This window comes from Hyperolius riggenbachi, chromosome 2 (assembly GCF_040937935.1).
Source record: "Hyperolius riggenbachi isolate aHypRig1 chromosome 2, aHypRig1.pri, whole genome shotgun sequence".
Taxonomy (NCBI): domain Eukaryota; kingdom Metazoa; phylum Chordata; class Amphibia; order Anura; family Hyperoliidae; genus Hyperolius; species Hyperolius riggenbachi.
This window is the reverse complement of record NC_090647.1, coordinates 540,178,639-540,203,045: the sequence shown is the minus strand read 5'-3', so window position 1 is coordinate 540,203,045 and position 24,407 is coordinate 540,178,639. Positions and strand designations below refer to the sequence as shown.

The following is a 24,407-nucleotide window of genomic DNA, read 5'->3' as shown; positions in this document are numbered from 1 at the left end:
GATACATATACTACACATACACATACACATACACTACTCTATACATACATAAACATATGACTATGGTAGGGATTAGATTGTGCGCCCCCTTGAGGGACAGTTAAGCGGCAAGACAATACTGTATACTCTGAGCAGTAAGAAGTTGGCGCTATATAAATACTAAACAATAATAATAAATTTACTGTGCATACACAATGTGGGTTAATGTTACAGCACACACACAGTGCGCTGTCCTGTCAGCGTAGTGTGCACTTGTCACTGTCATGCAATGCGCTCGTAGTCATAGTAGCGGCCGTGCTACTGTAGTATCTAGTTCGCGCTAAAAGCACATCAGCAGTTCTGAGCACAAGCTATGCTGACATATAGACAATAGGTATAGGCACTAACAGTAGAGGTAGGGTTAAGCATTAGGTGAGGGGTTACTTTAACTACCTAAAGACAATGGGCGTAACCGCGGCGGCAGCCCTAGGACCGCTTAACGCCAATTGGCGTCAAGTCCTTGGGCCGGTTACTGCAGGAGATCGTGCGCAGGCTGCGCGCGCATCTCCTGCCTGGTAAGCAGAGCTTCAGTCTCACAGTGGCAATCGCCACTCTGGAGACTGTTAGATGGCGAAATCGCTGTCTTTTTACTTGGTACAGCGCTGCGATCTGCAGCAGCACTGTACTGGGGACAGCCATGTGACGGAGGGGATCGACAGCCGATCACGCTGATTGGCTGGAGGGGGGAGGGAGGGAGGGAGGGAGAGAGGATGATAAAAAAAAAAGTAAAAAATATTGTTAAAATAAAGAAATATTTAAAAAAAAAAACACCTGGGGAGTAATCAGACCCCACCAACAGAGAGCTCTGTTGGTGGGGAGAAAAGTGTGGGGGGGGGATCACTTGTGTGCGGTGTCGTGTGGCCCTGCAGCTTGGCCTTAAAGTTGCAGTGGCCAATTTATCAAAACATGGCCTGGTCTTTAGGGGGGTTTAACCCGCGGTCCTCAAGTGGTTAAGCACGTAAAAAAGAAGGTTCAACTAAGAATGGGTGCTGGCCTGGGAAATGCATAGTAAACTATCAGTAAACTAAATTAACAATATTTTATTATTATTAATTAATTAATAAAGCGCCAACATATTCAGTGGCACTGTACAAAGTAAAAACCAAACATGGGGAACAAAATAATACAGTCGATAATGATATACACCAATATCCAAAATACAAAGTTGGTACAAAATAAAGAATCAGTACAAAGTACAGAATCGGTAATAACAGTGACAGAATTAAAATTAATAAATATGTACCAAAATAAAAAAACACAAAGGGGTGAGAGAGCCCTGACCTTGTGAACTTACAATCTAAAGGAATGAGGGGGGGAGACAAGAGGTGGGGTAGTATACAATATTCATACTAGAGGCAGTGTTTTATGTTATCTATTAGAAAGTACAACTTGGCCAGAGGTGAAAAGTGGCCTAAGGTAGAGTGTATGCTTGATGGAAAAAGTGAGTTTTGAGGGCATGTTTAAAGATATCAAAGGTTGGGGAGTGACGGATGTGTTGTGGTAGTCTGGAAGAGAATTCTAGAGGAGGGTTGAAGCACGTAAGAAATCTTGGATACGTAAATCTGAGGAGGTGATTCTAGAGGAGGACAACAGAAGGTCATGTGCAGATTGCGGTTGGGTTGGTATCTGGAAATAAGTGGGGAGATGTACAGGGGGGAGAGATTGTGGAGAGCTTTATAAGATAGAGTTAAGAGCTTGAACTGGATCCTCTGTTTTTTACTCCAAGCAGCACCATGCGGCGCCCAAATGAAGCAGTGCGGCTGCATTCAGATGCCACTATAAAGTTGTTGGGATTGTTATAAAGTAATGAATACGTATGAAATAATACAAAGAAGGATAACAGTCATTATTTCATATGCATAGAGTCTAGCATCCAGTGTAGAGATGGTCATTGAGATGCAAATAATTCCAATATGCATGCAAATTTAATGCCAACTTTGTACAGCTTGAAATCTGAGCCAATCAAAATCAGCAGGATGTGATTTGCAGTGTTCTCCCCAGGCTCTTTTAGCTGGATACTCCACCCGGCTAATTTTAGTGACCACCCGGCTGTCATCGGCTCACCTCCTGATCTGCCTCTTATGCTGTAAGCAGAGAAGTGCTGACCCTGCATTCTCCCCCACCCGGTTACTTTTTCACGCCACCCGGCTGAAAAAAAATTCTGTGGAGAACACTGGATTTGGATTGGTACAATGTCAAGCTGTTTGAAATTTGAACGCAAGTGCAAAATATATGAATGTCATTGTTTGTAGCTTCCTTGTGGGATTAGTTTGAAGCACTATCTGTCCAAAGAGTGGACGGCAGGATATGTACGCCTAATCTTTTGATAGTTTGTTGCACTGTATGCTTGCATGCTTGCACTATGCATGTTACAAGGCCAGACTTAGGACACAAACAAACTCTGGGGAGCCACTACACTGCAAATGTGACTGCATAAGAGAATGTATTCTTTAGTAACAAAGACCTCAGCTTTTAACTTAGCTGCAGGGATAGCAGTGGTGCCTGGATGTCTGGTTTGCTTGAGAGCATATGCATGTGAGTGTGCAAAGGGTTAATTAACTTTGCATTTGTGTGAAATTGCGTTTGTTGAACATCTAATATACGGTATTTCAATGGCATTGTATTTTTTCAGTGTCTTTCTTATTTTATCTGCTTTTGCTATTTTTCTGAGTTTTAAAACCACGTGGCAGGTCTCCTTTTTTTGGTGCATGGTTTGTGTTCAATGCAAGTTAGTGGCAATGTGGAAAAATCAAACTATTTGCAAAAAGTCACATAATATTTTAAAGGACTACTATCGCAAAAAAGTAAACAGTTAAAATCTAACAAAACCGACAGGTTTTGGACCAGTTCATCTCCTCATGGGGGATTCTCAGGGTTTGCTTTGTTTTCTAAAGCATTTTCTGAACAGCAGTTTAACTGACAAAATAGTAAGATACCAGCCAGCCTCCCTACTCACTTGCACACTATTTTGTCAGTTCAGTTAGACTTTGCAACTACTGTTCAGGAAATGCTGTTGGGGAAAAAAAACCCTGAGAATCCCTCATGAGGAGATGGACTGGCCCAAAACCTGAAAAAATCAGTTTTGTCAGATGTTAACTGCCTACTTTTTTCGCAATAGTGGTCCTTTAAAGATAAGATTTCATTAAATATATTTTCATGTAAAATAAACTTCGAGACAAAGCACAAAAAGATTGCAATCACAAAAATTGCAGGCAACCGCACACAGAAAACGCAAAAATGGCTAAAAAAAAAATCACAGACACAGATCCCATGCAAATTTGACACCAACATCCTCGCTTGCCCCATCATTGCTTGTCCCGGAGAGACAAGGAAGCATGGTTTGCAAAAGAACCAATAGGAATCCTCCTGCAGCAAAGAAAATTCTCATTTGTTGGTGTGGACCAATGAGAATCTTCCCTGTTGCTAGGTAGAATTAATTTTTGTTTTTACAAACCTACAGGAAGCTGCATGCTTCCTAGTTTTCAGGTGCCGTAACAAGCAGCAATGGTGCGTACAACAAGAAAACCAGCGGAAGTGCTGGCGGACGGGTGGCGATGCAAACGCAGCAGCCAATGTGAACGATGTCAGCGCATCCACTCAGTATATGCATATGCTGTAAACCTGGCCTAAGTTCATTTTGTAACACATCACATCTGACCCACTTTTCAATCTTCTTCTTGTCATACGGGGGGAATTTTACAACCGCAACTTGTTACTGTCAAACTAGGTGTGATCGGGTCTGTACAGCTGAAAAAAGTGATTAAAGGGGCACTACAGCGAAAAACTGTAAAAATGTAAAATATGTGCAAACATATACAAATAAGAAGTACATTTTTTCCAGAGTAAAATGAGCCATAAATTACTTTTCTCCTATGTTGCTGTCACTTACAGTAGGTAGTAGAAATATGACAGAAGCGACAGGTTTTGGACTAGTCCATCGCTTTATAGGGTATTCTCAGGGATATATTTATTTTCAAAATCACTTAGTGAATGTCAGTTGCTCTCTCCAACTGCCAAAAACTGTGTAGGGAGCAGGGAAGCTGGCCAGCATCATTGTTTATCCTTTTTATGGAATATCTTTATAAAGAATAAAAGCCTTGCTGAGAATCCCCTATGAAGAGATGGACTAGTCCAATACCTTTCACTTATGTCAGATTTCCACTGCCTACTGTGAGTGACAGCCAGGGATGGTCGTAGTCAGCCAACTTCGCTACGCTGGAAATACGCGTAGTTTTACGCAATTACGCTTCGCCAAACTACGGCTTCAAAAACAAATATTCGCTTCGTATGCATTTCGTAGAATACGCGTTAAAATACGCAATTACGCGTAGTGGGAAACGTAATGTATGCGGAAACTTACGCCCGTATGCAAAAAATTGTACGCATTCATTTCTTTATTAATGCATGTACTGGGAACCCTTCTATGCGTACATTCCCTTTTCCAATGCGTAAATTTGTATGCATACAACCGCATGCGGAAAATTAGACGCGACTAACGCATTCGTAGTTCACTACGCAATACACATGTTAACTACGCATAGTGGGCGTAAGCTACGCGTTGCGGTACTTCGCTACGCGTAAATTCGTAAGCATAGTTTTGAAACTTCGCCTATGAACTACGATGCGTAGCTGCGAACTACGATGCGTAAATTCGCACTGGCGTAGTTTCTGCTCATCCCTGGTGACAGCAGCATAGGAGAAAAGTAATTTATGGCTCATTTTACTCTGGAAAAAACGTACTTCTTAATTGTATGTTTGCACATATTTTAAATTTTACAGTTTTTCGCTGTAGTGCCCCTTTTAATTATTTCTCTCTAAAATTCAGACAGCAATCACATAATATGATTAAAGGGTAGGTAAGCATGCTATAATGATTACCCGGAATGAGTCAACAAAGCACTGCAAATAGTAACATTTCCAAAACTTTCTCAGACCTCTCTGAGAAGGAAATGAATCATGTTAGTCTTCCTTATTTTACAGGTCAGACTAACAACAGCTAAGACCTTAAAGCGGGATTGTCACCATAAACATCCAATTTCAACAGAAACTGGTCTGAGTGTATTAAGGGATAAAGATGCTAATCCTGCATTCAAAACTTTCAAAACTTTTTCTGCTGTTATGGGTTGGAGTTATCACATACCTAAGGAGCACTGTCCCTTTAACTGCCATTGCCATCGGCTGGGAAAACAGTTGCATGCTAGGGAATCTTTTTATCTATAATATATTCCTCCTCTTCCCTTTATTTCCCCCTCCTCCTAATCACATAAGACAGTGCACTTCCTAGTATAGACCACAGTGGGAGTGTCTAAAGATTCTGGGAGGAGGGCGGGTAACGAATACACAATTAGCAAGAGGAGAAAAAAGAGTGAGGGAGGAAATGATGTCAGGATTAGCTTCATTCAATGGTTGTGTTGCGATGTTTAAGTCTCAACGCAGATTACAACGCAATGCCCCCAAAAAGTTGCAATGCAACTTAATGCCCGTTACGGTTGCATACAGTAGAGCATACAGGCAATGAAAGTATGCTTCCAGGTCATTACTGAGCATGTGCAAACAGTCCAATGCAGCTAATAACGTGTATAACTCACAGCATGCAGCACTTTCACTTAACGTGCAGCGTCAGTCACCACTGTGAACGGGGCATTGATTTTTCTTGCAGTGAGTTATTCTGCGTTATATGTTGTTTTAACGTGCGACTTTAACGTCCCACTTTGAAAGAGGCCTAAAGTATCAGTAAAAAGTTGATTTTTTTAGTGTTTTCACTGTGAACTAACTGAAAGGCAAACCTGTGTCCAAATGTGTTTAATAAGTCAAATGTGTTTATAGATATAAAGAAGGTTAATTTGGAGTTACCTGCTGTATCCTTTATTTTTTGTGTGGAAGCTGTACCATACATACACTACGGCTCTCAGAGGAGCTCACAATCTAACCCTAAATTAGTCTTAGGGTAATGTCCTACCATATTATTATGTATTTATATAGTAGTGACATCTCCTGCTGCACTTTACAGAGTACATAGTCATGTCACTGACTGTCTTCAGAGGAGCTTACAATCTAATCCTACCATAGTCATGGTCTAAGGTACTACCATATTATTACGTACTAGCCGACCCACGGCATAGCATACGCCGCATAAGGGTGTAGCGGGCAGGAAGGGGGTATTGGGCACAGCAGCGGGGAGGGGGTCGGACCACCCCTCACCTGGGTCCCCCATGTGCACTCCCCCTCCAGCTTAATTTCGCGGCGGGGAGGGGGGTCGGACCCCCCCTCCCTCACCTGGGTCCCCCATCTGCGCTCCCCCTCTAGCTTAAGTTTAGCAGCAGACGCCACTATTAGTAAGAGGCAGTGGGCGGGGATGACTCACCTCTTCCGCATTCCAGCGTGTGGTCCACTGTCATCACTTCCTGCAATACCGCCCACTGTATTGTTAGTGGAGGGCATTGCAGGAAGTGACAACAGTGGAACGCACGCTGGAACGCGGAAGAGGTGAGTCATCCCCGCCCACTGCCTCTTGCTAATAGCGGCGACTGCTGCTGAACTTAAGCTACAGACTAACCAGCAAGCTCATGGTAAACCAGAACTCATTGGAGTGTGTGAGGGGCTACAATGGTCCTAAAAGCCCCCTTACTAAAATGGTATGGAAAACAAAAGTTTGCTTTCTTAGAACAGAAAGAATTTGCAATAATTCAGGTTGGAGTGAGCTTGAGATGTCTCCCAGTGCATCACTGCTGAATATATGCAAATTAACCATTGTTGCCCTTAGAAGCTAAACACACCTCCAGAACCGCTGGAATGCAATGATGTGGCAGCTTGTTAATTTGAACAGAGCCATAATAATCCAACAGGCATACAGACTGCTTCGGATTGTTTAAACCTCATCAGTGCATGGCATGGATTAATTTGGCTCTATGGAGTAGGGCTTGTAACACCGAGAGGTACAGACTAACCAGCAAGCTCATGGTGAACCAGAACTCATTGGAGTGTGTGAGGGGCTACAATGGTCCTAAAAGCCCCCTTACTAAAATGCTATGGAAAACAAAAGTTTGCTTTCTTAGAACAGAAAGAATTTGCGATAATTCAGGTTGGAGTGAGCTTGAGATGTCTCCCACAATGCATCACTGCTGAATATATGCATATTACCATTGTTGCCCGTAGAATCTAAACACACCTCCAGAACCGCTGGAATGCAGTGTTTAGCTTCTAAGGGCAACAATGGTTAATTTGCATATATTCAGCAGTGAAGCACTGGGAGACATCTCAAGCTCACTCCAACCTGAATTATCTCAAATTCTTTCTGTTCCAAGAAAGCAAACTTTTGTTTTCCATAGAACTTAAGCTAGAGGAGGAGCGCAGATGGGGACCCCTCCCCGCCGCTGTGCCCAATACCCCCTTCCTGCAAGCTACCTCCAGCTCGACGGCAAGTGTAGGATCACCCCTGGGGGCAGGGTAATACTTCTTCTTGCTTGAAGGTTGAGGCACTTAGCATATTATATACATAGATTTATATAGCACTGACATCTACTGCAGCACTTTACAGAGTACATAGTCATGTCACTGACTGTCCCTCGCAAGCTCGCAATCTAATCCTACCATAGTCATAGTCTAATGTCATACCATATTATTATTACTATTATTATTAATAATATTATGTGTTTATACAACATGGACGTCTTCTGCAGCACTTTAGAAAGTACATAGTCATGTCACTGATCTTGTGATTAGTAACCCAAACCTGATACTTAATTTCATTCCCTTTCCCATAATCCTATTCTCAAATTCCTAGCCTCCCCCTAAATTACCCAAGAGTGTAGCCTTTTATCTTTTCTATCTGCAGTTACTGTATGTTTCCGATCTCTAAGTGCTTCACGCTACTTCCTGTTTAAACAGGAAGTAGTGTCAAACACTTAGAGGAACCTCCGGCAGTTGGAACGCAGGAAGGTGTGTGTTCCTGCCCGCTGCCTACTGCCAGTGATAGATGCTGCAGGGGAGCGTAAAGGAGAGAGCCCGGGGTGAGGGGGGGGGGGGACGACTGTCCCCCTTTCCCGCCGATGTCCAATGCTCTCCCCTCATGTTGTGAAACCTCCGGCCCCCAAAAAAACAGCCCTGAGCAGGCCCTAGAGGGGATCCAGTCCCCCTCCTTCCCCCCGTAGGTGCAGGGGTTGCATACCCTATTGTTACGCTCCTGGGCGGCAGGTGATAGTGGGCCTTGGGCGGTAAAAAGTACAAATTCAGCCCCGGTTAAGGTGCCTCTTTAAGGGGATTTTTTTCCTCTGAATTTCCCTTTCACCTGAAACCTCAGTTTCCCCATTTTACATGTGATCAAAACACAACGAAGTTGGTTTTACTACTTTAAAAGACACCCTAAACATTTGTGTAAAATTCCCCATTGACATTCTCATGTGACATTCATAGCACCGCTGTAGAAAATCCCACCAGCTTTCAGTATTGGTGAGTCACCGAGCTCATACAGTAAGTGTGACAGTTACCATGTAACTGCAGGGAGATTAGGGCATTCTGTTTAAAAAGGAACTGCCACGAAAAAAAAAAAACATTTAGAACACGTACAAATAAGAAGTACTTTTCTACCAGAGTAAAATTAGCAATAAATTACTTCTCTCCTATGTTGCTGTCACTAACAGTAGGTGGTAGACATCTGACATTACCGACAGGTTTTGGGCTAGTCCATCTCTTCATGGGGGATTCTCAGCATGGCCTTTATTCTTTATAAAGACATTCCCTGAAAATGATTAATACAAAGATGCTGGCCAGCCTTCCTGCTCGCTGCACAGTTTTTTGGCTATTGGACGGAGCAACTGCCATTCACTAAGTGCTTTTACAAATAAAGAAAACCCTGAGCCCCCCCCCCCCCCTCATGAGGAGATGGACTAGTCCAAAATATGTCGGTAATATCGGATTTCTACTACTTACTGTAAGTGACAGCAACATAGGAGAAAAGTAATTTATGGCTAATTTTACTCTGGCAGAAACATACTTCTTATTTGTATATGTTTACATGTATTTTACATTTTAAGATTTTCACGACAGAGGTCCTTTAAGCCTTACAAGCAGAACAGAAAAATACATTCTGTAGAGTGTTTATTTTCTACTTTTGTAAGGAGATGAAAACATCTGTATGAATCACAGCTGACATCAGTAAAGGTGCCGGTAGACTTGCTTGATTTGATCATCGAAACTCCCAGAGATCAATGCAGCAACACAGTTGCCCAATTTCTGTCCAAAACCAATCAAAATTATTGATTGGCAGACTGGAAAGATTTTGCTCGAAAGGGGAAGTCAGGTGCCAGCGGTAGCGACAATCGAATTTGGGACAACCAGCAGACCCTACGGACCATCGGTCTGTTTCCCCCCACCTAAAATGTGCACCCCTCGGGCCATGCAGAGTTTTGGCAATGGAGTACGAGCTCTCTCTATCACCACTGGGGTGTCTGTGTCCTCATGACCCGATGTACGTAGTCACCTAACATCACAGGGTACAGGCGCATGGCAGCCATGGAGAGAGGACACACGAGGAGTGATGTTCTAGTGTGTCTTTAAACATTGTTTAAAGAGGAACTCCAGTAAAAATAATGTAAAAAAAAAAAAGTGCTTCATTTTTACAGTAATTATGTATAAATGATTGAGTCATTTGTTTGCCCATTGTAAAAGCTTTCCTCTCCTGGATTTACATTCTGACAGTTATCTCATGGTGACATGGTGATGTCAGTGGAAGGAGATTCTGCTTGCTTTTTTGCCAGATGGAAAACAGCTGTAAATAGCTGATATTTCCCACAATGCAATGAGGTTCACAGACAGGAAACTGTCAGGATCATGGTCATGACATCACACTGTGGGAGGGGTTTCACCACAATATCAGCCATACAGCGCCCCTGGATGATCCGTTTGTGAAAAAGAATAGATTTCTCGTCGGAAAGGGGGTATCCGCTACTGATTGGGATGAAGTTCAATTCTTGGTTATGGTTTCTCTTTAAGGCCCCTTTCACACTGGTGTGTTGTGTTACTCTGTTTTGCCGCAGGGTAACGCTAAACCAAGGAAAGTCCATGGGTGTAAGGAATAGCGGAGATGCTGCCGCATGGGCAAGCGGCATGGCGGCTATCTCCGCGTTCCAGCCGGCGGCTTCTGCCGCGCAGCAACATGCTGCTGGTTCGCTTGGTCCTTCTAGTGCACACAGATTGAGAACTACGTGCGTGCGCGCGCCAGGCGACAGGACCTTTATGCTAGTAGAAGGGGAGTCAGCTGATCAAGCCGATCAGCTGACTCCAGCTATGCTCCGGATTGGCTGAGTGACTGGGGCGGCGCTGTGCAGCGCTCTGGGTATATATAGGACTTGCCTGTCACTTGCAAGTTGTCTGCTGTTGCGAATGCTTATGTGTGAGCACTCAGACCCTAGTCAGATCTTACAGTGTGTTAGAACCAGCCGGAGCTGGGAATTCACACTTAGTCAGATTCCGTTGATAGCCTATAGCACGATTGTATCGTGGGACTTGTATGCCATTCATTAGACTAGCTTCCAGGTGTTGAAACCAAGGACTTCACACCTAAAGACTAGGAGATTGCTACATTACTACTGTTTATGTATTAGACTAGTTCCCAGGTGTTGAAACCAAGGACTTCACACCTAAGACTAGGAGATTGATACATTACTACTGTTTATGTGTTAGACTAGTTCCCAGGTGTTGAAACCAAGGACTTCACACCTAGATTAGGATTGATACATATTACGGTTTACCTGTTATTATCTCTGGCTTTCCTGACTATTCTCCTGCTTGCTGATTCGATACCTCTACCTATCTGATAAATTGTTGCCGACATTGCCTGTACCCGGATACCGAATCAGTCTTCCGTCTCTGTACCTTATCTGCCCGAATGTTACTGACCTTGCTTGTCTGACCTTTCTGGCTGTCACCTAACCCTTAGGTGATCAGCTTTACTGTACTGTCTGTGACACTTGATCTTCAGGTGTTAATTAGCTGCAAGCACAGCTTTATGGTCACCTTCCCCTCAGGAGACCATCTTGCAGCACAGTCAGTGGTCTCTACCTCTTAGAGGTCCACTGGCTGCAGTACAGTCTGATTTCCTGCTCCTCAGGGAATCCTTGGCTGCAGTCCAATCATAATCTCTCAATTCTCCAGTCACCACTCTTGCAGCCCAGTCAGTGGTCCCTGCTCCTCAGGTGTCCACTGGCTGCAGTACAATCTGATTCCCTCAGGGAATCCTCGGCTGCAGTTCAATCATAAACACTCATTCCACCAGTTATCGCTCCTGCAGCTCAGTCAGTGGTCCCTGCTCCTCAGGTGTCCACTGGCTGCAGTGCTATCTGAATTCCCTGCTCATCAGGGAATCATTGGCTGCAGTAGAGTCTGTATCTCCCGCTTCTCAGGAGATAACTTCTCTGATTACTGTTGCACCAAACACTATACCACATTGGGTGTTCCGTGTCTAGCTATACTAGTATTATTGGTGATTCTGTAGATCACCACATAATCAGGTATAGCATCTGTATTATTGGTGATACTGCAGATCACCAATAATCAGAAAAATCTGTGTTGCTGACACCAATCATTACAATGGGGCATTTCATACCTGGTGCAATGCGATGCACCGTAAGTCTCCAATTTGACATGCGGGCAACAGCGCGTTAGCGGCCAGCATGCGCGAGGATGTGCAGCGACCAGAGGTCATGTAAGTCTATGGCGACGCAGCTTTTTTAAACTGTTCGGCATGCGTGATGAGGTGCGGATGCACAGGACACTTCCTTGCAATACATATTTTCACCACAGGAAGTGAGTGCTAGAGAGCCTCTTTTAGGCTCTCATTAGCATACATAAATCCCATTACTGCGCATTAGCGCAGGTATTTGGAAAGGCTTTTTTTTCCATTGCAGTGCGGTGCAATTATCCGATTGCACCGCACTAAAACGCTGGTTAGTAGTGTGAAAACGGCCTCAAGATCCTTAGCAACCTAGCCCCTCGATGCCCAAAACAGCCCCTGAGCTCATTGTTCTTGCTCCTGCCCATGGGAATCCACTCTGTCATTTACCCTTGTTGTCACTCCAACATTCCCCTCCATATCAACAGTTGCATCGCTGGCCTACAGGTGTTTGTAGGAACTTGGCCACAACTATTACCTATACCTCCCAACTTTTTGACATGAGAAAGAGAGACTTTTAAGCCATGCCCCTGCCACACCCCTGGCCACGCCCATGCTACACCCCTAGTCACACATACCATAAAGATTTCATAAGAAAAATGTTGTTTTATAATTCAAACAACACTGGTCCTTTCTATCCTGCTTCATTTTCCTTCATAGTAACATTTTAAAATTAGTAATATATCAATTTAAAGGATGGGAATACAGTTTAGAGTCAATCAAACACATTTTTTGCTAGAGAAATATACAGTATATTTTTACATAGAAAGAGGGACAAAGTACTGAAAGAGGGACAAATGAGGAGGAAAGAGGGACAGAGGGACAGGGCTCCCAAAGAGGGACAATTGGGAGCTATGATAACCCAAGGGACTGAGATGAGCCCCCATCCCTGCCGGGCAACAGAGATTGAAAATGTGTACTTAGCTTTAGTCATTTTCAAGAGTACTGGTCACCATGTCAGATTATTTTCAGACAACCGGAATTAAAAGAACTGTCCACCTGCGCAGAGATTGGGAATCCCTTCCTCTCCCCATAGATAGCCAGATGTGCGCCCCTCCCCCCTTCCACTCACACCGGCACAGCCCTGGCAATGCGCATCCTTGCTCGCAATAGCGTCTTGCAGGGGAAGAACGGAGAACTAGCTGGCGGCGGGAGATCGGAGGATCACGTAGGATCGGCGTGGGCACAGGATGGCTGCAGGGGGCTGATTGAAGCCCCATGTAAGTGGAACTCTTCATTTTTTACAGTTAAGGTTCCCTTTAAAAAAAGAGAGGAAAGGACAAAACCAGTATATGCTGCTCAAAAAACTGCACTTTATTCAAAATAGTTTAAAAAGGCACACACATATATTATAGAAAAAATGTCAGGAAATAACCTGGCATATAGATTTAAGTATTGACAAGTACAATACTATGTGCTGCAACTGTCAAGGACAGTACAAACAACCCCGTATGAATATGAATAGCAATTTAATAAGTCAGGTCACATCCGACTATCAGTGGCATAATATATCTCAACAGATCTAAAGAACATATAATACTGGCTAGGGGCTATATATAGTTTAATAAATATAAGCAGTAGCCATGAAAAAGTGGTCCAAATAATTCATTGCACCTTGGTGGCACCAACATAATACCTCCGCGAGGAGACCCGGATATTAAGAACGGCTATGGTCATAACCACTCACAGAGGGCAAATCCTGGCGCAACCAATATGGTCAATGTCAAAAGATGCCAATATTCTTTAAATAAGTGTAGACAGTAACCATGGGACCTAGTCCAGATAATTCATTGCACCTTGGTAGCACCAACATAATATTCCCGTGAGGAGACCAAATGAGGTAAGACAGCTATGGTCATAACTACTCACAGAGGGCAGATCCTGGTGCAACCAATATGGCCAATGTCAAAGGATGTCAGTATGAAGTGAGATAATCAAGGTAACCCCAAGATTTAAATTGAGTCATGGTAAAATTATTGGGGACATCGTAGCCAACCGCTGTGAGGAAACCATTATGGTAATTGATTATGATTATAACCACTCACAGAGTATAGAAAAGGTGTGACCAATATGATCAAACATAAGCTATTCATAAAATGACAAGGAGCCGGTAAACTGATAACTGTAAATAGGCCGCTTAATATTCATCAAGCCAGAGCCACATATATTGATCAACCAAATAGAATATCTAAAAGAGCCATGCGAATTCCTATATCTGCAGCCGTTAAATAAAGTCAATCCAAAAAGCCTGAATCCTGTCACAGTACAGTTAATGAAGCAATACTGCCTCCATTGTGACAGCAATAAGCCCACACATCTTAAGAATTGACTCAGAGAGATCTCAGTTCAGTGATGCATTTGCAGATTCTGAAGGAAAATATATGAAGTAGAGTTGTCCGGATCAGAACTTATGCAAAGTCAAAATCCTATTCATCCAGATCTGCGAGGATATCCTAATACCAGACGTCCATTATTATCAACGGAGCATGCATATGGGTTATCAGCCAATGTTGATGATGATATGGCAGCTTTTTAAGCTGAAAAGTGTTGTAAAACAGCTGGTAATGTCCCACTCGCGTCAGGCCGCCTGGTCTAGAACGCAGTATAGAGAATGCTGCAAGCAGCCATCTAGATACAGAGTCACTGTATTGCAAACAATTTCTCCACATATGGGGGATATCACTTGTAAGTTGTCAGCCAAATTTTGGTGGTTATATGGCAGATTGTTTAAACCAGGCGATGTTGTAAAACAACTAGTAATGTCCCACTCACATCAGGGCGCCTGATTTTGAACGCAATATAATGAATGCTACAAGCAGGCATCTGGATACAAAGTCATTGCATTGCGGACATTAATCCGGATATGAAAGATGTCACTTATCTGATCCGGTAGTGTAACTTGAAAACGCCAACTCCATAAATTGAAAGATGGCCCATAATGGCTCCAATGTATTGGCTGATCAAACGGCTCGAACGTGCGCCAATGGCGGCGGCCTGTATCAGTCAAAGCACGACTCCCTGTAGCGTACTGCGTAGCATGACGTCTACGCGTTTCGCTCCGCCCACCGGAGCTTTGTCAGGACGTGCTACGTCACCACGTAAGCTGTCACCCATGATCATGAATTTATATCATCTAGTCAGTTTGGCAAATTTCCAAACAGACTCCATCTAATGGTGATGATGGGGTAGCAGCAAGTAGTGTATTACAGAGACATCTTGTGGTCAAATTCAAACACAGCAGAGTCAAACAAAAGAGCCACAACAAGCTCAATTGATCGGTCAAAATACAGCAAATCATGCCTAACAAATATTCTATCACACAGGGGACTATTTCAGAAAAACCTTTAGGTTTAGATCAACATTAAGTCCCAAAGGGACAAGAGTTTTTAGCTGATATATCCATAAACTTTCTTTTTTGATTAATTGGGCCCTCATATTACAATATCTCATCCCTGGATCCAAACGATAAATGGCCTTAAATTTTAATCCTATCGGATCTGAATTGTGGTATTCAGCAAAATGTGAGGCTATTGGGGTTTTATCTCTTTTTTCTTCCTTTGATGAATCGATTATAGCTCTCACATGTTCCTGAATTCTAGTGCGCAATTCTCTTTCTGTCTTGCCCACATAATGCTTATTGCAAGGGCAAGTCATCTGATATACAACATATGTGCTCAAACAGTCAACAGGACATCTGATGCTATACGACTTGTCCCCTGCAGAATTAGTAAAAGTATCAGTTTTGTCCACATATTGACAAACCGAACATTTTTTACAGGGTGTCATCCCATTGCGCTTTTTTTAAAAAAGGAATTTTTTTACTTTTATATTCTGATTGGGTGAGTATATCAGCAAGATTTTTGTTACGCCTTGCGGTAAGTAGAGGTCGTGGGCCAATTATTTCGGCTATTTTTGCATCATTTAGTAAAATAGGCCAGAAACGCTGCAAAGTGTCTCTAAATTGCCTCCAGTGAGGACCATATGTTGCTACAAGTCTAGGGCAGAATTGAACATTGGCACGTGGTTTTTTAATCAAAAGATCATCCCGATTTGTTTTAAAGGCCCTGTAATAGGCAGACTTTAATAGTTTGTTTGGATAACCTCTGGCACGTAATCTCAACTTTAACTCCCACGCTTCCTTTTTGAATGTATCAATATTGCTGCAATTTCTTCTAAGGCGTAGAAATTGTCCTATAGGGACCGCAGACTTCTGTGAGGCTAGATGAGCACTCTGGTAATGTCGTAATGTATTGCCTGCAGTACTTTTTCTAAATGTAGAGGTTGAGATGCCCCCACCCTCACGCCTAATCCGAACGTCTAAAAATTCCAATTCAACATCACTTGACTTGTAGGTCAGAAAGATGTTGTAAGTATTGTTATTCAGGCGAGCCACAAAATCATTTAGGTCCTGAAGGGATCCCGTCCACAGTAAAAACACGTCGTCCACGTACCGCAGCCAGAGGGCGGCATGCTCCCGATACGCCCGGTCCACATAGACCACCTCCTCCTCCCATGCGCCCAAATGGAGGCAGGCGTATGAAGGAGAGCAGGCCGCCCCCATGGCCACGCCCCGCCGCTGGCGATAATATCGATGATTGAACGTGAAGAAGTTATTGTTCAGAATGAACTGAAGCAAAGTATCTACAAAATCATTGTGGGCATCCTGGTCAGGGTAGAAACGAGCCATAAACTTATTTACCGCCCGTCTCCCCACATCATTGGGAATGGATGTGAAAAGAGATTCAACATCCAATCCCACCAATATCGCCTGTTCGGGTACGGTCACCGATTCCAGTTTGTGTAACAGTTGCATGGTATCAAGGACAAAGGATGGCAGCATCTCAACCATAGGTTGTAATTTTTTGTCTACAAATTGCGCTATCTTTTCAGTTGGAGAATTTATGGCAGCAATAAATGGGCACCCCGGCGGAGAGACAGGGTCTTTATGAATTTTAGGTTGTATGTAGATAGTTGGAACAACGTATTGGTCAACACGTAGAGCCTTAAACTCTTTTTCAGTAAGAACATTGTCCAAGTATCCCCACTCCAACCGGGTGTTTAGTTCTTCTTTTAGTTTAATGAAAGGATTGACTAAAACAAGTTCGTAACAGTTGGCATCTGCCAACTGCCGATTGATCTCCTTTAAATACATTTCTTTTGGCATCAGAACTATATTCCCACCCTTATCACTTTTTTTAATGATTATATTTTCAAGATTCCTTAGTTTTCTTATTGATTCTCGTTCTCTGGGCGACAGATTATCTGGTACAAAGTCCTGCCCCTGCCAAGTTTCAATTTCTTTCATGACACATTCATTGAACAATGTAACATATTTATTTTTTGACATAGATGGCATATACTCTAAGACAGGTCTCATATCAGTATGTAGGGGGAATTTTTGTTCGGAACCCATCTCCTCTTCCTCCATCCCCTCGAAGGTTCCCTTTAAGTCTCAAGCAACCAGAAAGCATACTTATCCAGCACCAGCCGTCCCACCGTGCCATATAACTAAGACTCCACTGTATTTGCATTAATCTGCTCACCTTGATGAGAACGAACAGGAAAATATGTGTGTTTACGTAACGAGAAGACTGCTAGGATTCCTGCAGCATTTTTACTGCTCCACTTTAGCCACTTGTATCTGGGTGGCTAGACATCAAAAATGAGAGGAAACCTAAAGTGTGTCCTGCGACACAAAGCCTTATTCATTCAGCCATGCGTGGGAGTGTGCGGTGGTCACTGTTATGACGGCACCACTCATAATGAAAATAAGAGGTAACCATGTTTAGGTAATCATCCTATAATTAGGCATCATACAACTCGATCTAGAAGTGTGAAACAAAGTCACTATTGTAACAAGTTTAGAGGAACGTGGCAAAGTCAGGACAGTTGTACTGCAAATAATGATGACAATATAATAACAATGTCTTTATGCATCCACTGCTGTTATAAGTTAGATGACTGCAGCTGTGTTAGTACATGGGGTAGGGCAGTTTCTAGGCTAAATAGCTCTCAGGGTAAGTTTGCTGCACTTTCTGCTGATTCGTCCGGCTCTGAGCCTCCGTGCTGAGACTGAAAGTCCATGTGTGCACGAATTCTGCCGCTGGCCGGGGGCATTTTGCCGGGTCTTATCTTATTTCTCTACCAGAAGAGGCGTAGCATGGTGGGTGCAAAGGAGGACTATGTCCCCAGGTGCAGCACTGTGAGAGCACATGTGAGAGGCAGCTCAGTGGCCACCCGAAGTGGCTCCGCTTCTCAGGGCCAGAGTTAGGACACATACGACACTGGGCTACCTCTACGCGGTGTATGTGACTACCCAAGAGACTTTATTCTTTTAACGAAGATCCAAGCTTTTAACCTAGCTGTAGGGTCAGCACTGATTGCTGCATAATTTTTGTGAATGGATTCGCATGAATATTTGCATGAGTGTTTGGAAGCTCATTTTGACTGTGCTGAATTAACAGTTGTAGGAGAAGGGGAGTAGAAACTAGCAGAGCTGAAATTCTGTCTGTGAATGTGTGCATTAAAATTGAATGCAGTTCTGTCGGCTTTCTACTGTAAACTGAAGTAGAGATGGCCTGAACGGTTCGCCCTCGAATGGTTCCAGGCCAACTTTAGGTGGTTCACATTCGCCGGCGAAGGCGAACATTTGCGGAAGTTCGATTCGCCCCCATAATGCTCCATTAAGAATAACTTTGACCCTCTACATCACAGTCAGCAGGCACATTGTCGCCAATCAGACTGCACTCACTCCTAGATCCCCACCCTCCTTTATATAAGGCAAGGTTCTCCTGCCGTTTTACTCACTCGTCTGCCTATAGGAATTAGTTAAGGGACAGCTGCTGACAGACTCTGCTAGGGAAAGCTTAGTTAGGCTCTTCTAGGCTTGTTAGCTTGCTCCTGGCTGATTGTTATTCCTTATATTGCTCCCTCTCTCTCCTCTGGAGGAGGAGGGTCTTGTCTTCCAGGGAATTGTAGGATTTCAAAAGCCAGCTTACATACCTTGGCCAGGAATTGAACCCAGGTCTTAGTGCTTGGTAGGCAACTCTCTTCACCACTATACCACTACCAACACTACATGCTGAAGCCAGCCTAGCATGTACCATTATGATATATCCAAGAGAAAAATGAGCTTGCTTAGGGATTTGTAGGATTTCAAAAGCCAACTCACATGCATTGACCAGGAATTGAACCCAGGCCTACCGCATGGTAGGCTGCTATCCTAACCATTATACCACCAACACAACACACTACAATGCTACATTCTAAAGCCAGCCTAGCATGTACCATTATGATATATCCAAGAGAAAAATGAGCTTCCTTAGGGATTTGTAGAATTTCAAAAGCCAACTCACATGCATTGGCCAGGAATTTAACCCAGGCCTACCGCATGGTTGGCTGCTATCCTAACTATTATACCACCAACACAACACACTACAATGCTACATGTTGAAGCCAGCCTAGCCTGTACCATTGTGATATATCCAAGAGAAAAATGAGCTCTCTAATGGGAGATGTAAATAATGGGATTGTGAGGTGACAGCAGGTGCTGTCATAACACACTGAGGAGTAAGGGAGATGTAGGGATTTAGTTGTCTGGAATTCAGGCATCAAAGCAAAGTAGGGTGGCTGATTTACTTTGACATGTAACCTCTTTACTCTCCAAGTCCTACCACCCTTATAATTATATCTGATTTTTATTGCACAAGGCTATGGACTTTGTAGCCTTCACAGAAATCCAGCCCTTTAGTTGAGCAAAGTGGATCATGATCCAATCTGATATCCAAGCAAGATGTGCTTTTTTCACATAGTTGGCAAGGAATACTTGGTGCAAGGAGTATTTACATTCTTTGCATTTTAATTCATATATAGAGTCATTGATGATGTCTATGTTTCCAGGTAAATCACAATCTGATTCAATGTAAGAAACCAAGTACAGGGCATTGTATATTATCCTCACCATATGCAAAGGTGAGGGGCCTGTTGCGCTATAGGTTCTGTGGTGGTATTGGTGTAATCTTCGCCACTGTCTCTGTTCATACTGTTTCCATGGCTAAGCAGTCAAGCAGGTAAATGCACATACAGAGGAAACCCACGGATACAGTTGGCGCAGGTAAAACTTCCTCAAGAGCTTGCTGGAGCTCAAGCCTCAGTTGGACTGCTTCAACGACATAAAGTACCAACCATATAAAGAAAAGAGGTGGCATGCAACTGGCTGCAATAGTGCTTGCAATACGTTGGTACCTCATACTATGGAAGCAGTCCAACTGAGGCTTGAGCACATGTCCAGGGAAGTTGCCAACTGTAAACGTGTATTTCCTGTGTATGTGCATTCATCTGGCTACTAGTGTTGGGCGAACAGTGTTCGCCACTGTTCGGGTTCTGCAGAACATCACCCTGTTCGGGTGATGTTCGAGTTTGGCCGAACACCTGGTGGTGTTCGGCCAAACAGTTCGGGTTCGCTCGAACTGCTGAATGCCTGGCCGAACAGGGCCCCTGTTCGGCCGAACAGGGCCTTGTTCGGCCGAATACGGCCCCCCTATGGGGTCGCAGGCATAAGGGGGGAGCATGCCCCGATCGCGGGGGGGGCGGAAATTCCCCCCACCCCCTCCGCTAGCGCTCCCCCCTCTGCCCGCTTCCCCATACAAAAGTTTGACGAAAGTAAAATAGTACCGGTGGTGGTGGCTGGCTGCTGCAGTGGCTGGCTGGCACTATGAAGTGACTGAGGAGGAGGAGTCGGAGTAGGACGCGTTGAGGGAGGCCGGGCAGCGGGCGGTTCAGCGGTAGTACCCTTGTGGTACTTCCGCCCTTTCTCTGACCTCACGTCCTCTGCGTGATGACGCATACGAGGGTACGCGTGACGCGTACCCTCGTATGCAGAGGACGTGAGGTCAGAGAAAGGGCGGAAGTACCACAAGGGTACTACCGCTGAACCGCCCGCTGCCCGGCCTCCCTCAACGCGTCCTACTCCGACTCCTCCTTCTCAGTCACTTCATAGTGCCAGCCAGCCACTGCAGCAGCCAGCCACCACCACCGGTACTATTTTACTTTCGTCAAACTTTCGTATGGGGAAGCGGGCAGAGGGGGGAGCACTAGCGGAGGGGGTGGGGGGAATTTCCGACCCCCCCCCCCCGCGATCGGGGCATGCTCCCCCCTTATGCCTGCGATCCCATAGGGCCCCCAAAAGCGGGATGTTCGGGGAGTTCGGGGTTCGGCCCGAACATGCCGAACATCGCGGCCATGTTCGGCGAACGTTCCCGAACCCGAACATCCAGGTGTTCGCCCAACACTACTGGCTACCTACACTGGGGAAGGTGGGGGGGGGTCATCTGGCTATGCATACTGGGTAGAATATCTTGGCAGCCTATACTAGATAGGTAGACAGAGAGAGCGTCATCTCCCACATGCAACTCACCTCTCCAGGATCCATCTTCATCCTACTAGACACACTGCCATCTGTGTAATCAAAGTGGTGCTTGTACCATATAGAACAAGTGCCTAGGAGCATGAAGACAGATCCTGGAGAGGTGAGTTATTCACCCCTCCACTGCACATTGGCCCTCCCGTTTCTCCCCTCTTCTACCCTAGACTGTGATGCAACTTGCCCTTCCCTTAAAACACTAGTGGCATATGGACTTTATTTTTGCCATCTTTATGCCCCAGACAAGGCACTTCATAACAAATTGATAGTTTACAAATAGAAATGATGTTTCTCAAAATAAGTCTATAAAGGATACATATATTCTTACCAGACAAGATACACCTCAGGGGCCTAAGTCACCTAAACCACATACATTTCCTATAACTGTTATGAGTGGGGTGTAGCTACTTTATAGACCTAGGTTTGTTTAAAAACGGGCTCTAGGTCTCTCTCACCGCCGCCACCTCCGCATTTCAGCGCACACATCGTCCGCCCCCCCCCCCCCCTCCCGGCCCCGTCCTTCTCTTGTCTCAATGGCTACTCATGCGCAGTAGCCAAACCACACGAGACACATGGACAGGAGCATGATGCAGGGACAGTTAGGGTTTTATTATATAAGATTATACTGATTATGTAGAGCCTGGGTCTACAGATCAGAATATCGTCCTGGCAATCCAGAAGTGTGGAAGCAATCAATACAGACCAGTCAATATGCCTCACCATTCCAAACTCACTGCTTGCCGACGCACGCTGTCCATGGTGGCTGTGATGCCATACAACTCAATGAGAAACTGCATGCATCAGCCTCAAAAATGTTCAAAGGTGTGTTATATCTAAAGCCTGGTACACATCATCAACTTTGATTGGACAGTCACTGACCTATTAATGCTATGCTTTGTATAGTGCCTTAGACTATAGATAAACTTCATCACAGTAGATTAAGTCCCTCTTAGAATACAACCCTGGCATGGACTGAATGCCACCGGAGTTGGCAGCTATGCACAGGAGGTCCTTACCTTGCACTTGGTTGACTAGCAGCATCATAGCGAGCAGCACGTTCAGCAGAGGAAAGCTCCGCCATGGGGCACACCAGAACCCAGCAGGACCATCCATGGTTATCTGGCCGTATTCTCACAGATGTCACCAGTGCAGGGACAGCTCATTCTCTATCCAAATTCCCAGTTTCGCAAATAGAAGAAAAACAGGAAGGCTGAGCGGAGAGCTGGCCGCCTTTTACCTAAGAAGACCTGTTGTTTTTGTAATAGGTAGTAAGGTGTGCGTTGCTTGTGGTCTGCAGAGGATGAACTTCTCACTTTCGGAAGCTGCGACACCCCCGTAGCTGCTGCAGGCTCGGCCTCAGTCTTCTGAACTGAAAGCCATGAGTGTGTGAACGCTCTCTTATTGCTTCCTCCTATAGATCAGTCGCAGCTCAGGAGACATATAGGGTGAATTGTGGGTGTTATCTGGCCCTGCATCAGTCACTCAGCTTCCTGCACTTGTAGAAGGAGACGTGTGTCTGATTTCTTTCATTTGCGTAATGAATTATGCTGCAACAGGTGAAGACTGCAGAACTGCATATACTATACTGTACAGTCACACTATGCAGTACACACTGTATTGCTGGGTGCTGTATTGCTGCACGTTGTATTGCTGCTCGCTGCATTGCTGCACGCTATACATCGAGTTCAACCAGAGAACAAAGTACAACACCAACACCAGCCTACTCCCTCACATATCCCTGTTGATCCAGGGGAAGGCGAAAAACCCTTACAAGGCATGGTCAGTTAGCCCCAAAAGGGTGGGATGGCAATCAGATAAAATCCCTGGATCAACATCATGTATTGCTGCACGCTGTATTGCTTCAGCACAAATGGGGAAGATTCCCAAGTGCCCCCCAAAATTGTGCCCACCCCAGTATAGGTAGCATATGAAATGAGCCCCTAGTGTTAGGAAGACCCCTGCCCAGTTTGGATAGCCAAATGTGCCACCAATATTAGCTAGCTCCTCTTCCCAGTAAAGATAATCAGATGTACCTTCCATATTAAATAGCCCACCTCCACTTAAAGTGAGATTTGCCTCCAGTATTAGGTAGCCCTCCTCACCACCACCAGTATAACCAGATGTGCCTCAGTATTAGGCAGTCTCCCCCCACAGGAGAGTGTTTCTCAACACTATCATAGCATGTACCACTTTATTATTATCTGAGTATCCCCCACTGTGGGTAATGTCATCTCAAGTACCCCTGTAAGCCTGTATATCTGCTGTTCCATAGTTATTTATAATCGCCTATCAAACAATTCTTGATACTTTCGATGAAACCCTTGTGGACCTGAAGGCTCTGGCCATTTTAAGACCAGAGCTATCAGTGCACCTTTAAAAGCAGTGATTGCTGTGATTGGCTCACAGCAATCACGGGTTCAGGAGCCAATGAAATTTGCTCTTGATTGATACACGGAAGCACCGATGTCAGCGTAACAGCAAAGTTGAGGGAGTGATTACATTATCTTGTTTATGTTTCTTTATCAGCCACTATTAGTAAACATTGTTAGCAGTGCTTCAGCTGTAAACAGAAGACAAATTCACACTGGATACATTATAATATATAAATTCAGCAGCTATGCAATAAAATGCAATGGCAGTCATTTGTAAACGGGCAATAAATACTTGTGCACTAAAGTAAATATGTTAAATGTATGGGTAATAATAAGTAGGAAAACATTTTTTTACTGAATGTTATGTCACGGTTTAATCTCATTTTAACTACAAATACTGCTTCAGATTTTTGAACAGATGATTAATTATATTTAAGTCTCAAAACTTATTATAATGGATCAACTGTTACAAGTTTAGGTATCCTTTGAAGCCTGCCAAAGTCTTGTTGCCCATGCAGTCTGGTATCGCTAGAATTCTGAGCTTCAACACCATGGGGTTCCACACCCTGAGCTATACCAGCCCACATAGTCCATTATGTAGGGGAGGGGGCACTGGAAGAGAGGGGCGGTAAAGCCTCCCCCTCTCCCCAGAGAATCCTTGTCCAATACATGGAATACTAATCGCTGCTGAAAAGTGCACCAGTATCAACTTTGCTAGAGATTTCTCATACGATTTAGCATCATAATTGCAAATTGTGATGCTAAATTATGATTACTCGCATATAAGCCGTCCCACGTATAAGCCGAGGCACCCACTTTTCCCCCAGAAACCAGGAAGAGGTGATTGACTCACGTATAAGCCCCTTCCCCAGTACAGGCCCCTCCACAGTAGCCAGATGTGGCCCCA

At 44.3% G+C, this 24,407-nt stretch overlaps 1 protein-coding gene across 2 annotated transcripts in view; it reads right to left on the bottom strand.

Moving 5' to 3' along the window:
• The window catches only part of LOC137545086 (uncharacterized), a 77,945-nt gene extending 55,426 nt beyond the window's left edge, over positions 1-22,519 (bottom strand). For both annotated transcript variants that reach the window (XM_068266195.1, XM_068266196.1), the window contains exon 1: positions 22,145-22,519. In XM_068266195.1, coding sequence (XP_068122296.1) covers positions 22,145-22,241 — 97 coding nt within the window. In that variant the 5' untranslated portion in view covers positions 22,242-22,519. The remainder of the gene's footprint in view (positions 1-22,144) is intronic.
• Between the last annotated feature and the right edge of the window lie 1,888 nt (positions 22,520-24,407).